General features: G+C 39.9%; 1 protein-coding gene across 1 annotated transcript; it reads left to right on the forward strand.

Annotated features, from left to right (window-relative positions):
* The first annotated feature begins 24 nt into the window (after positions 1–24).
* LOC131552579 (ATP-binding cassette sub-family C member 2-like) lies at positions 25–6,739 on the forward strand. Its single transcript, XM_058796437.1, has 4 exons — positions 25–28; positions 129–253; positions 363–539; positions 6,659–6,739. Exons 1-4 carry the CDS (start codon positions 25–27, stop codon positions 6,683–6,685), a joined length of 333 nt encoding a protein of 110 aa, XP_058652420.1. The 3' UTR covers positions 6,686–6,739.
* Positions 6,740–12,777: the final 6,038 nt, after the last annotated feature.

Below are 12,777 nucleotides of genomic sequence, written 5' to 3' on the forward strand. Positions count from 1 at the left end.
TTACAGTATACAACAGATGCCACAATGAGTATAACTGTTATTTAGCATCACTTCTGTCATCGGCTGTGTGTTTGCATGAGTGTGTGTGTTCTGTCCAGCAGTATTTAACCAGTGATTATGTTGTTCAGCGCCTCTGGACATTAAACCGGGTCGTCTGGTGGCAGTGGTTGGGGCTGTGGGGGCTGGAAAGACGTCGCTGATATCCGCTTTGCTGGGAGAACTGCGCAGCCTCAAGGGTCGCATTAATATCAAAGTAATCAATCAGATCTTATTATGAAAAGAGTTTTTGCCTACTTTCAGATTCACTTGAACACTTATGTACTGTCTGGACCTTTAGTTACATGTCTCTCATTCTCTCTCAGGGGTCTGTAGCGTATGTGCCGCAGCAGGCCTGGATTCAGAACGCCACTCTGAAGGACAACATCTTGTTCGGCTCTAATCTGGATGAGGAGCGTTACCTGTCTGTGGTGGACGCGTGTGCGCTCGGGCCAGACCTGGATCTTCTGCCAGGAAGAGATCAAACTGAGATTGGAGAGAAGGTAAAGTCAAGTCAAGTCACCTTTATTTATATAGCGCTTTTACAATACAGATTGTGTCAAAGCACTTAACAGTATCAAATTGGAGGATAGAGTGTCAGTAATGTATAATGATAAGATTAAACACTCAATTTTCAGTTAAAGGCATTTCATTATTGAATTCAGAGATGTCATTGTCTAGCTCAGTTTAGTTTAAATAGTATCTGTGCAATCAAATCGGCGATAATCGCTAGAAATTAAGTGTCCCCAACTGAGCAAGCCAGAGGCGACAGCGGCAAGGAACCAAAACTCCTCTGAGACATAATGGAGAAAACCTTGGGAGAAACCAGGCTCAGTCGGGGCCAGTTCTCCTCTGACCAGACGAAACCCGCAGTTCAAAAGTTTCTATTTCTATTTTAATTTTGTTGCAATTTCTAACAATAGTAGTATTATGTAGTTAGGTATTTTATTATATTTTAGTTATTTTGTTATTTTTGGTTGATATATCTGGGGATATATCTCTGGGGTCATCCAGGCGTCCTGGTCTCCGCCCGGCGATCAGGGCCGCAGACGTCACCTCGGCGCCGACCCACCATCTGATCGGACACGGACCGAGAAACAGACTAGGAAAGAAACAGACAAACATTAGCGCAGATGCCATTCAACTTACGATGTAACGAGTACATCGTGTGTTATGGGGAGTGTTCCCGGTTCCGGTTGATCTAATTAATGCAGCCTAACAATCCTTTAACGGATTTGAATAATAGAAGCGTATTAATGTGTTATGTGTAAGCCAGGCTAAAGAGATGGGTCTTTAATCTAGATTTAAACTGACAGAGTGTGTCTGCCTCCCGAACAGTGTTAGGTAGACTGTTCCAGAGTTTGGGTGCTAAATAGGAAAAGGATCTGCCGCCCGCAGTCGATTTTGATATTCTAGGTATTATCAAACGGCCAGAGTTTTGAGAACGCAGCGGACGTGGAGGACTATAATGCGATAAGAGCTCGCTCAAGTACTGAGGAGCTAAACCATTCAGGGCTTTATAAGTAATTAACAAGATTTTAAAATCTATCCGATGCTTGATAGTGTGTGGTATGGGTGGGCGATATACCAGTACACACGATTAAACAGCACAAATTTGTCATCAGTAGAGATTTTTGTCTCTATTACGTTTAAACGCTCACTTGACGTTGCTGTGCTGTTTGGTCGCAAAAACTTATCTTTTGCAAAAAACAAGTGATTTTAACCCATTGAAATACAAACAGCAGCGAAAGGGAACTCATTTGGCCATATGTGCATGCTGTCTGAGAGACTGTCTCTGAGTGTTTCTGCACACACGTGAAGACGGTGCTCATAGAGCATGGGAGTATTGAAAGGAGTTGTTTTTGCTGATTTATAGGCCTTGAATGGTTAAATACACACTTGTATGTGTCAAAATGCCCATCTTTTCCAAGTGTCCTTGTAAACACAGTAATGTAGGTCTTAAAAGTGAAAGCAAACAGCTGAGAAAGAAAACACATGTGTAACAGTATATTGGATCCGGGCAGCTCTTAAAGTGACAGCAGTCTCCTACTGTCATTCATGTTAATAAAACAACAAAAGAGAGAAAATCTCTCACTGCTCTTGATTGAATCACTTTTGTAACTTTAATAATTTTTTTTTGTCCTATTGCTTGTAATTAGTTTTCTTTTCATATTTAATCGCTGACTGTTTACTTGTCTTCAGTGACCATGAGTTTTTTTTTTTTTTTTACTTTTTTTTTATTTAGGCTAGTTTTTTGTGATACTGACTCTAATGACATGAATTATGAAATGTCTATGGTATCAAAAATTTTGATATCATAAAGACCTTATTTAAAGCAAAAAATAACTAAATTACTCATATCATGATATAAGATTTTGGTCATATCTCCCACCCCTAGCGTGTGGCATGTTAATGATAAAAGGGATCCCCCTTTTTATGATGATTTGTCTCTATAGAGCAGTGGTTCCCAACCATTTGTCCTTGAATCCTTGAATACATGTAAGAAAACCTGAGACTGGTGAATGTTGAAGTGTCTTCTGCCGCAGTTCAAAGAACAAAACGCAGTGCCAGAGTTTGATTCCAGAGTAGGTTTTATTTTTTAATGGAATAAAAGGAAAACTCGTTTGCAAAGGAGTTCTCCCGAATGCTCTTTGTCTCTCGTATATATACTCAAAAATTAACAAGGGGAGGGGGATTCTATACATTGAAACACACGTATACCACTCTATATTTCGCTAGTGTACGTAATTCTATCTGTCCCATAGGAGAGAAGACCATCCTGACTTTGTTATGGTAAAGGGGGAAAAAGCCCCCTCCTCGTTTCTTCCAGATGTGCTTTGCCACGTACACATTTTGACACAAAGGCCTTCAGAATATATTGGAAGATTCAATAGATACATTTTTGGCAAAATTCACCTTGATTACGTCTAAGTAATTCTGATTAATATCAATAAAAATCTTCTACATTCCTCCCTTTGAGACTTCATTAAGTCTCACAATTTGTTTACGTCTACCCAGAGTGCTACTTCATAATTCAGTCATTTTAGCTAACACTATCTAGTGACTAAGTAAGTCACACAGGTTTACCATCAACGACTAAATGATGCGGCAGTACTCTGGAGGAGAATCAGGACCAAACATCTCTCTCCACCTTTGATTAAAAGAGAGTAAAAGATTCTGTCTCCTTTCTTCCTTTATAGTAAAATACAATGTTAAAAGCATGAGCGTGCAATCGGTTCAGCGCTTGCCTGTGGTTGTCACAGTCATGTATATCAAACACATAAAAACACTTAAAAACACATTCAAAACATAATACATTGAATATTCCAAGAAACAATAGTTCGGATCCGTTGATCTTCAGCCCAGATACTTTGCGCATCGTAGAGGGCCATCCTTGGGCAGAGGTTAGGCTAGCACTTACACCCAGGATATGGCTCATCCTTACATCTCTTTTTCATAGTCATCAGAGTCGCTTGATCCATCATCCGAAGTTTGCTCATTTAAGATCAGCTTGTTTAGCAATCCTTCATAATACTCATCCAAGTTTCTTTCTGTGATTATTCGTTGATTATTTGGGACTTTTATCATCTCCATTTGTTTCACAGTATCATTCACGACCAATGTTCTTAGTATAGGTAACACACAACAAAATAATAAACCTCCTATCATTATGGCAACTCCTAAAAACATTCCTAGTTTAGCAAACCATGCTCCCCAAGCTCCCAACCTTAGATCCAACCAATCCCACATTTTCCCGTCTGTCAGCATTAGTTTTAAGTTCAACCCTTAAGTTTTTCAATTTGGTCATTACTTCTGTGAATGCTCCTTCTGGAGCAGTATTATTTGGTATAAAAGTACAGCATTGATCCCCAAACATAACACAGACTCCTCCCTTTTCAGCTAACAAATAGTCCAAAGCTATTCTGTTTTGCCATGTCATTCGGCTTGTCGCATCTAATTGTTCTCCTAAAAGTGATAAGGCGTCATCAGTGTAATTAATAAATCTTTGCTGGTTGTAATAGATATAATTGATCCATTCTGTATTTTTATTTTGCGCAATCCAAATGAATATTGATTCAAATCCTGATTTAACTTCGTCTCGCTTCAAGGCAAACTATGCAGTTTTCCCATTCTTCTTTTTCAGCTGTGTAATTTACCCATTTATACCAACTATTATCTTCTGCCTTTTCCCATAATATATCTGAATTGCCTTTAATAGTGATGTTATAATTGTCATCTGCAATGTGTCTATTTTGTCTAGATATTTTTTCCTCCTCTACTTGTGCTTGTTCATTTTGGATTAAGTTAAAGTCACTGCTAGATTCATTTGCGGGCTGAAAAGTCAATTCTTGGGAAGTCTGGTTGCTGTTGGTTACCTCTTGTGTTTGTAACTGAAGGGAAGTCTGATTGCTCTCTGTTGGTGGAGCTTGGATTTGCATTTGGTGAGAAGTCTGGTTGTTTTCTATTATTGGAGCTTGGGGTTGCATTTGGAGAGAAGTCTGATTGCTTTCTATGGGTTGAGCTTGGAGTTGCATTATTAGATACATTAAGCATAAGAGGATCTCCAAACACATTGTCTGTTTCGTTCCCTTCCCTCTCCTGTTCCTCTGACAGGACAACTGGAACTCCTTGTGAAACCTTTTCTGTGCTGTCTTTGGTTTGCACTTCATCCTGTGTTTCAGGTTCCTCCTTGTCACTTTCTGTCGCATTGTCTACCTGTCTGTTTTCCTCCCTTTCTGTCTTTTTCTTGGGCTCTCTCTTGCAGTGGTTTAGAAGATACCAAGTTGTACTGCCCTCCACTTGCACTGCTGTCGGAGTTGCTCTCACCACTGTGTACGGGCCTTCTCTCCTCGGCTCATTCCATTTCCTTCGGAACACCCTCAGATATACTTGGTCACGTGGAACAACTGGACACGTTGTCTCCGTTTCCTCGCTCGGCTCTTTTCTTTTTTCCTGTAAATAGATAGCTTTATGTATGGCAGTTAGTTTCTTCATATATGAACGAAGTTCCATTTGTAACTGCTCTAGAGGCGGTCCTTTGTAGGGACCTCTACAATGTGGCACTGGCATAGGCCGACCTGTAAGCATCTCATGAGGTGTTAAATGCGTGGTGCGGTTAGTTTGCATGCGATAGCTCATTAGTGCTAGAGGCAAAGCATCAATCCAATTAAGTTTAGTACTTTCACATATTTTGTTTATTTTGGCCTTGATAATTCCATTCATTTTCTCTACCTGTCCTTGACTTTGAGGATGGTAAATGCAACCTAGTCTTTGTTTTATTCTTAATTGTTGCAACACTTGTTTTACCGTTTTTTGTATGAATGCCGAACCATTATCTGAACTTATTTCTGATGGTATCCCAAATCTAGGAATTACTTCTCTTGTTAGAAATTTGATTACTGTCCCTGCTCCTAGATCTGCTGACGGTACTGCCTCCACCCATTTGCTAAATCTGTCAACGATCACCAGCATGTATCTTTTACCTTGTACCCGCTTTATCATGTCCACGTAGTCAACGACCAGATGTTTAAAAGGCCCTTCCGGTACCGGTATATGCCCTATGGGTGTCGTTATCCCTTTTCTCACATTGTACTTTGCGCAAATTTCGCATGTAGACAAGAATTCATCCACTGTTGCATACAAATAAGGAGACCAATATCCTTGCTTTTTAATTTTTCTTACCACTTCCCCCCTTGCGCAATGGTCAAAACCATGCGCATCTGCGATAAGAATATTTAAAAGTGAAATTGGCGCCACCATGTGTCCTTCATGTGTACGCCAAATCTCTTGTGAGTCTTTTTTGGCCCCCCTCTGGTGCCACATTGACTGTTCGTAAGGGCCTGCTTGTTGCTGAATTCGAATTATGTCATCCAATTGAGGTTGAGGTTCTATAAGTACTACAGGTGTTAATACTGCTATTTGACATCCAGCAGCCTTTTTAGCTTGTAGATCTGCTGCATTGTTTCCCTTAATGACATAATCATTTCCTTTTTTATGTGCTTGACATTTGATTATTGCTAATTATTGTTTTACTTATACCTTCTAATTGAGAGGGTGCTATAGCACGTGTGCCATAGGCAATCAATCTTCCTAAGTATTCAACTTGAGGTTGACAATACTGTATTTTATCATATATCGCAATATGTGGGACAGAATCAGTTACATTGAACCATTTTTCTACAAATTCACTGTTTGGAATATTTAAAGCTGCTCCTTGTTTACCTATTATGATATACTCAGAGACTGTCTCGACTTTTTGACCTTTTGTTTCTTCCTGCCATTTCTGTTCTATTTTTTCATCTCTGTCCTGATCATAGATCATTGTACAATGAAATTCTGATTTTGTTAACCGTGCTTCAGGAATCTGTGCTTCAATAAACTTTCCCCATTTGTTTACTGTTTGTCTCACATCTTGTTCTATCTGTCCTATCCAATAGACATTTGCTTTTGGCTCTGTAACTACCATTTGCATTTCTGTTCCTATTGCATCGATAAATATTCCTTCTGGAGAACACCAAATTTGTAACCCCAATCTGCATAATGCGTCTCTTCCTAACAAGTTGATAGGAGTTTGATTTGATACAAGAATGGGCATTGTTATACTTTGATTTTTTGTTTGTAGACACACTGGAGCTGTCATCGGAATTAATTGCATTTGTCCCGAGAATCCTACTGTCTTTGTGAATTTTCCAGACAAGGGGAGATGTGAAGCATATTTTGAATTTAAGCAAGTAAAAATTGCTCCTGTGTCTAACATCATGGGTGTGTCTTTACCCTCTATTTTAATTTGTATAATAGGCTCTTGATTTGCTTTAGTTGTTAACATTGGTAACTGGTTCTCCCCTGTAGGATTCTCTGGGCACACCTAGTATCCCTGATTTGGTCCCCTCCACGGATTAACAGGGCCTTCTCCTGTACCTCGAATGGACTGCTGCCATCCTTCTTCTCTGCCCCCTCGAGGGTACTGCTGGTATGACAAGGTGGGACAATTATATCGGATATGTCCTGGCTGATTGCAGATCCAGCATAAATCTGGTTGGCCAGTATAAGGTTTGCCTCTTCCTCTCTGGCCTCTCTGCATTGGTCTTTTTCTCCACCCCACTGGAGCTGGCTGTTGAGGGTAAACATTAATTACAGGTACAGGAAGCTGGTGTGTGTTCGGAGGGCCTGCAGTAGAAGGGCTTGGCTGAATAGTTGGTTGCGGAGCACTTACAGGAGACATAACTGTCATTTGTTCCTCTCCTTCTTTTATTATCGGAGCTTGAATCTTTCGTTTATTTTTCTTTGTCAGCTCTTCAAGCTGTAGTTGAGTTAGCTTGCGCTGTAGCTCTTTCTCTTGGGTCTTGAGCTTTAGTTCATTCTTTCTGTGTTGCTCCACTGCATGTGTCACATGATCACAAAATTCTTTATGAGTTTTTGAGTTCAAGCCAACAACCTCTTCTAGCCTGCTCTTTACGGCTAGAGGCATGGCATCAATTACAGCTTGTCTGAATAACGTAGCCATCAGAGGATCCCCCTCAGGATTTATTTCAGTCTCTTGTTTCCAGTTTTTCAACTGTCTCTGGATATACACGGCCGGATTTTCAGTATCTCCCAGCTGAGCTCCTCTAAGAGTCTTAGGGTCCAGCCTGTTCGGATACTCCAGTCGCAATGCTTGCCATACTGTTAGACGAAATGCATCAAAAACAATTCCATCCATATTGTGAGAGTTCACTGCTCTGTCTAGAGCGGCTGCTTGCAAAATTTCATCCAGCTTTGCCCCTCCTATTATTTTTGCCAGCAATGCTTTAATGTCTCCCACAGACAAAAGTTTGCCCATAGTTTCCTCCTCAAAAACTTTGATCCATCTGCCAGCCCCGTCGTTTATTTCCGGAAGACGCGTCACCAGTCCCTCGAGGTTCTGAGAGGCCCAAGGGACATATTGTCCCTGCGCACCTTTAATTAAAATCGAAAGTTGTGCAGCCAGTGGTCTAAGTGTTCCTTTTACTCTGCCTTGCTCCCATTTTCTTGTATCAAATATTTCTCCTTCAACATTAATTTCCTCATTGCTGTCAAACAGCTTACTTCTCTGTCTCTCCAACTCATTTTCCTTTTGAATTTTTTTGCCTGATTCTCTGATTTTTTGACCCAACTCTTGTTCAATCATTTCTACTTGTGCTTTAATTTCACTATCTTTTCTCCTTAATCTTTCTAACACTTCCTCATATCTTGTTTTATCTTCCTGGTCTGATTTCATCTGGTTTAAAGCTAAACGTGCTTGCTCATAACAGTCCATGGGTAAATACCCCTCCTTCTCCTTTTTCTGTTCTCTGCTCCCTGCTTTTACATCTGGTTCAAATTCAACTTGACCTTCGACCTCTATTTCCCCATCACATCTACCTTCCCCTTGAGAAGCGGTAATAGCCTTTCTCCTGACATATAAGGAGGAGGTTGAGAAAATAGCATCTCTTTTTTGCATGTTTCTTTGTCTGCCTCCTTTAAAATTTTCCTGGCCTGCTTTAGATTTTTTAAGGTGTTCTCACCTTCCTTTTTAAACATAGCCAACACTTCTTGTTCTTTCTCTCTCTTTCTCTCTCTTTTTTCACGCTTTTTATTGACACATTTTGGTTTGTAGTTTTTTACCAGAGTTTCCATTTCCTCACACAACGCTACATCAAACGTCCCTTCCTTTGGCCATTTTGTCATTTTATTTTTGTTCTCTTTTGCCATTTGTCTGAGATTTTATTTATCATATCTTTACACAAAGGATATTTTAATCCTAATATCTCTACCGGAGTAACAGCCATATTTTCTCTTTCAATCTATTTAGTTTTATTCGTTTTATTCTTTTTATTTTATATAAAAATGTTGTCACTATTTTTCAATTAATCTTATCCTTTATTTAATGACTTGCTCCTTTTACTTCAGTCTTTTATTCTATCTGATGTATATACTCTTTCTTTATATTTTTCTTTTCAACTTTATTTTATGATCACACAGTATTCATAAAATTTTCAATAATTTATTTATTTATTTTTTCCTATTATCTATTGCCTCTTCTGTTTACGTTAGTGCGCACTTATTATTTTTAATGTTCTTTATTTAATTTCTTATCTTAATATCTCTTCTCCACAGCGCTGCTCTTAGAAATTTTTCTCTTTACTCAGACACCCAACATAAGATCTTATAACACATCTGGATTCAATCTTTATTGACCCTATTCTTATAAACACTCATACCACTAAGTCCCTTTATTCAGTCAGGGTTCATCTATTCACACTTTATCCCTTTATCTAAGGGCTTATCAATCATACTTTACCCCTTTAATTTTTTAAAGGGTTTATTCTTTCAATCAAACCTCTTGGGCAGGACAAGAGCTGCGGCCCCCCTCCACTTAGGAAAAAGGCACACTTCTCTTCTCAAACCCAATCGGAATTTATTCGTTTTTCATTCACTCTCAGTTTTTCACACCCACACGCATTCTGACGCGGACACAGTTTCAAACATTCTCAACATTTTCAAACAACAACAAAACAAAGCTTTTTCTTCTTTATTTTTTTCTCGAGTATCCACCTGCTCCAAAACTCTGGTTCTTTCACTGTAATCCCTCCATTCTCTATATTTAAGTAAAAAGAACCAGCTTTTGTCAGGAATGTTTTCCTACCCAAGCTGACCTTCGACCTTAATCGAAGCGGTATCCGTAGGTCTTGCGTGCTCACTTCCTCAAATCTGTTTCATGTTAATTTCTGTCCCTTCAGGCCCAGACTAAATTAACACAGATCATTGCTAGCAATGTAAAATCTGCCTGCACCTCCTAATTTCAGTTTAAGTTCTTGATCAAGGCCATAACCAATAATCCAGATAATGCATGCAGTTATTTCTTCTGGAATAAAACTCCCTTTTACGTTTTTTCACTTCTTTTTAAATTTGGTAATTTTTGGAAGAGCAAAATTTAAGTGACCTTACCACTAAGAACAGATTTTGCAAACAACACATAACTATATAAGCAAAAACGCTTACCTGATTAATTAGTGGCCACTTTTTATGTGTTGTTCGTCAGAATCTGCTCAGAGTGGCTGTCCTCTCCGTTGCTCTTTTCCAAGTCCCATCTGGGGTGCCAATTGAAGTGTCGTCTGCCGCAGTTCAAAGAACAAAATGCAGTCCCAGAGTTTGATTCCAGAGTAGGTTTTATTTTTTACTGGAACAAAACCGAAAACTCGTCTGCAGAGGAGTTCTCCTGAATGCTCTTTGTCTCTCGTATATATATACACAAAAATTAACAAGGGGAGGGGATTTCTATACATTAAATCACATGTATACCATTCTATATTTCGCTAGTGTGCGTAATTCTATCTGTCCCATAGGAGAGGAGACCATCCTGACTTTGTTATGGTAAAGGGGGAAAAGCCCCCTCCTCATTTCTTCCAGATGTGCCTGCCACGTACACACTTTGACACAAAGGCCTTCAGAATATATTGGAAGATTCAATAGACGTAATCAAGGTGAATTTTGCCAAAAATGTATCTAAGTAATTCTGATTAATATCAATAAAAATCTTCTACACTTTGTAAGGGTCTGTACCAACAGCAGCTCAGCACAGACCAGCCTTAAAGAAAGTGAAGAGCAGGCCAGGAACAGCTCAGAACTGCAAACCCCGACAAACAGCTCTGAAGAGGTCAGCAACAACTCCAAGTAAGTTGATACCTGGAGAAATCAGTTAGAAGTATGGAGGAAACAATACTCCCCATGGCTGTACATTAATGAAAATAAAATTGGATGCATTGCTTGTAGAAATGTAAAACGAATGCGTATAAACAAAAAAGGTGTTCAAGTGGCAGAGGAGTGGACCCGTTGACCCTATCTGGACCAGTTGATGAAATAGCTCATCTGGCCTGGATCCAATCCGGACCCATTGATTAAGTAGCTCATCCAGCCCGAATCCGATCCGGACCTGTTCATTAAGTCTATACCTTATACAAAATGGGTAATCTGGCCAAAACTAGCTATGTGACACAGAACAGCCAGGTCTCCATTCCAGCCAGTCTCAGTGCACCCTCTCACCAGAATACTAATCACACACACCTGCCTCTCATCTGCTCACTCATCAAGCTGACTTAAAAAGCACACACATCACCTCACTCCAGTGTCCGGTCTCGTTTATACGTCTGGGATTCATTCCCTACTCCTACAAAGATTCTAAAGAAACTATCCTGTGTAACTCCAGTACCTAGCTCCTGTGTTTCTCCAGCGTGTTCTCCTCGTCCTCCATCGTCGCTGTGTCTCTCCTACCTACCTGCAAGATTCACGTGTGTGTCTGTGTGTGTGTGCTCATCCATCCATTCCAGTCATCCACGATCTCCTGGTCCTGTAAGACAAAGACTGCCATTACATTCCTCATCATTGCATCTAAAGTATCCTTGCTTGGTTTACTCACCTGATTCCCTGCTCACTCCATGGTGTTGTCAATAAACTTCCCATTTACCGCTATCTCTGTGTTCCAAGTATACTTCCGTAACACTATGGAAATATCTCAAATAGAGCTGACAAACATTATGTAAACTAGATTGCTCTATAAAAGCTTAAATATTCCATATGTCTCCCTTTATTAATATTAATAGACCACAAAATCATTCAAAACTTGAAATAAATCTGAACTTCCCTTGGCCAATAACAGTGTTATAACACTCTATAAAATGTAGGAAATTATATGAAGAAAAAATTAAATAAAATGCAACCACAAATTGCAAAACAACAACATTATTTTATTTAATGAAAAACTTTACCCCTAAAAAGACTATTCAATTCAGTTCAATTCCAAAAATTTTTTTTTTTTACTAAATTTTTTTTGCTTCCGGCTTTGCTACTGTTCGGACGCTCCTGCTTATTGCTCTGCGCTTCGCTCCCTATTTATGCACTTTTCTCAGATTTCTCTAAGATTTTAACTTCAGCATATCAGCACAGTGCTCAAACAACACAGTTTTTAGAAAAGGAAGACTCTTTGCCTCCCGCTGCCAGCAGTTGACATTCCGGAGATGGGAAAACACAGCTGTCTACATTCAAACAGACGGGAAAGAAAATGCCCCTTGTGGACTCTACTTGCTGCATGAACTGCCACAGACTTCTTCAAAGGATTGCGGTTCTTGAAACAAAGTTACTTGCTGGACCTCCAAAACAGGTGGAACACACAGCAGATCGTCATCACGGACGCCCTCAGCATACAGCCGGTGAGTCCTATGAATCTAGTGAATCTCAACAGTTCATACAAAGTGTAGAAGAACAAGCTGATCGACAGACTAATCGATGGCACAAACAGGGAGCGAGACCCAAAGGCACTCGAGACATCAGATTATCACGAGTATCTCGTATTGCTGCAGTAGCATCCTCTACCCCAGATACGGCTATGAAAAGACTTGTAAACACTGGCATTTTACAACCCCCTATACATCTTGAGAACCGATTTGAAGCATTAATGAATGTGGGTGAGGAATCCCCAAATGTGACAAAACATGGATTGTATCAGCCAGCAGCTAACATCGCTACTAACAGGCGCTCGAGGTCGAGCAGACAGCGGCACTCAGCTCAGAGCGCAGCCGAGCCCAGGACTCTGATAGTGGGCGACTCTATTATCAGAAACATCAGTAGCAGGACTACAACTACATGCTGCTTTCCTCAAGCAACCGTCTCTGATGTGAACAAGGAACTTCGGAACATTCTGATGAAGCACAAGACTGCAAATCGAATCATCATCCATGTGGGGAAGAA

Source organism: Onychostoma macrolepis, chromosome 13 (genome assembly GCF_012432095.1).
Source record: "Onychostoma macrolepis isolate SWU-2019 chromosome 13, ASM1243209v1, whole genome shotgun sequence".
NCBI lineage: Eukaryota > Metazoa > Chordata > Actinopteri > Cypriniformes > Cyprinidae > Onychostoma > Onychostoma macrolepis.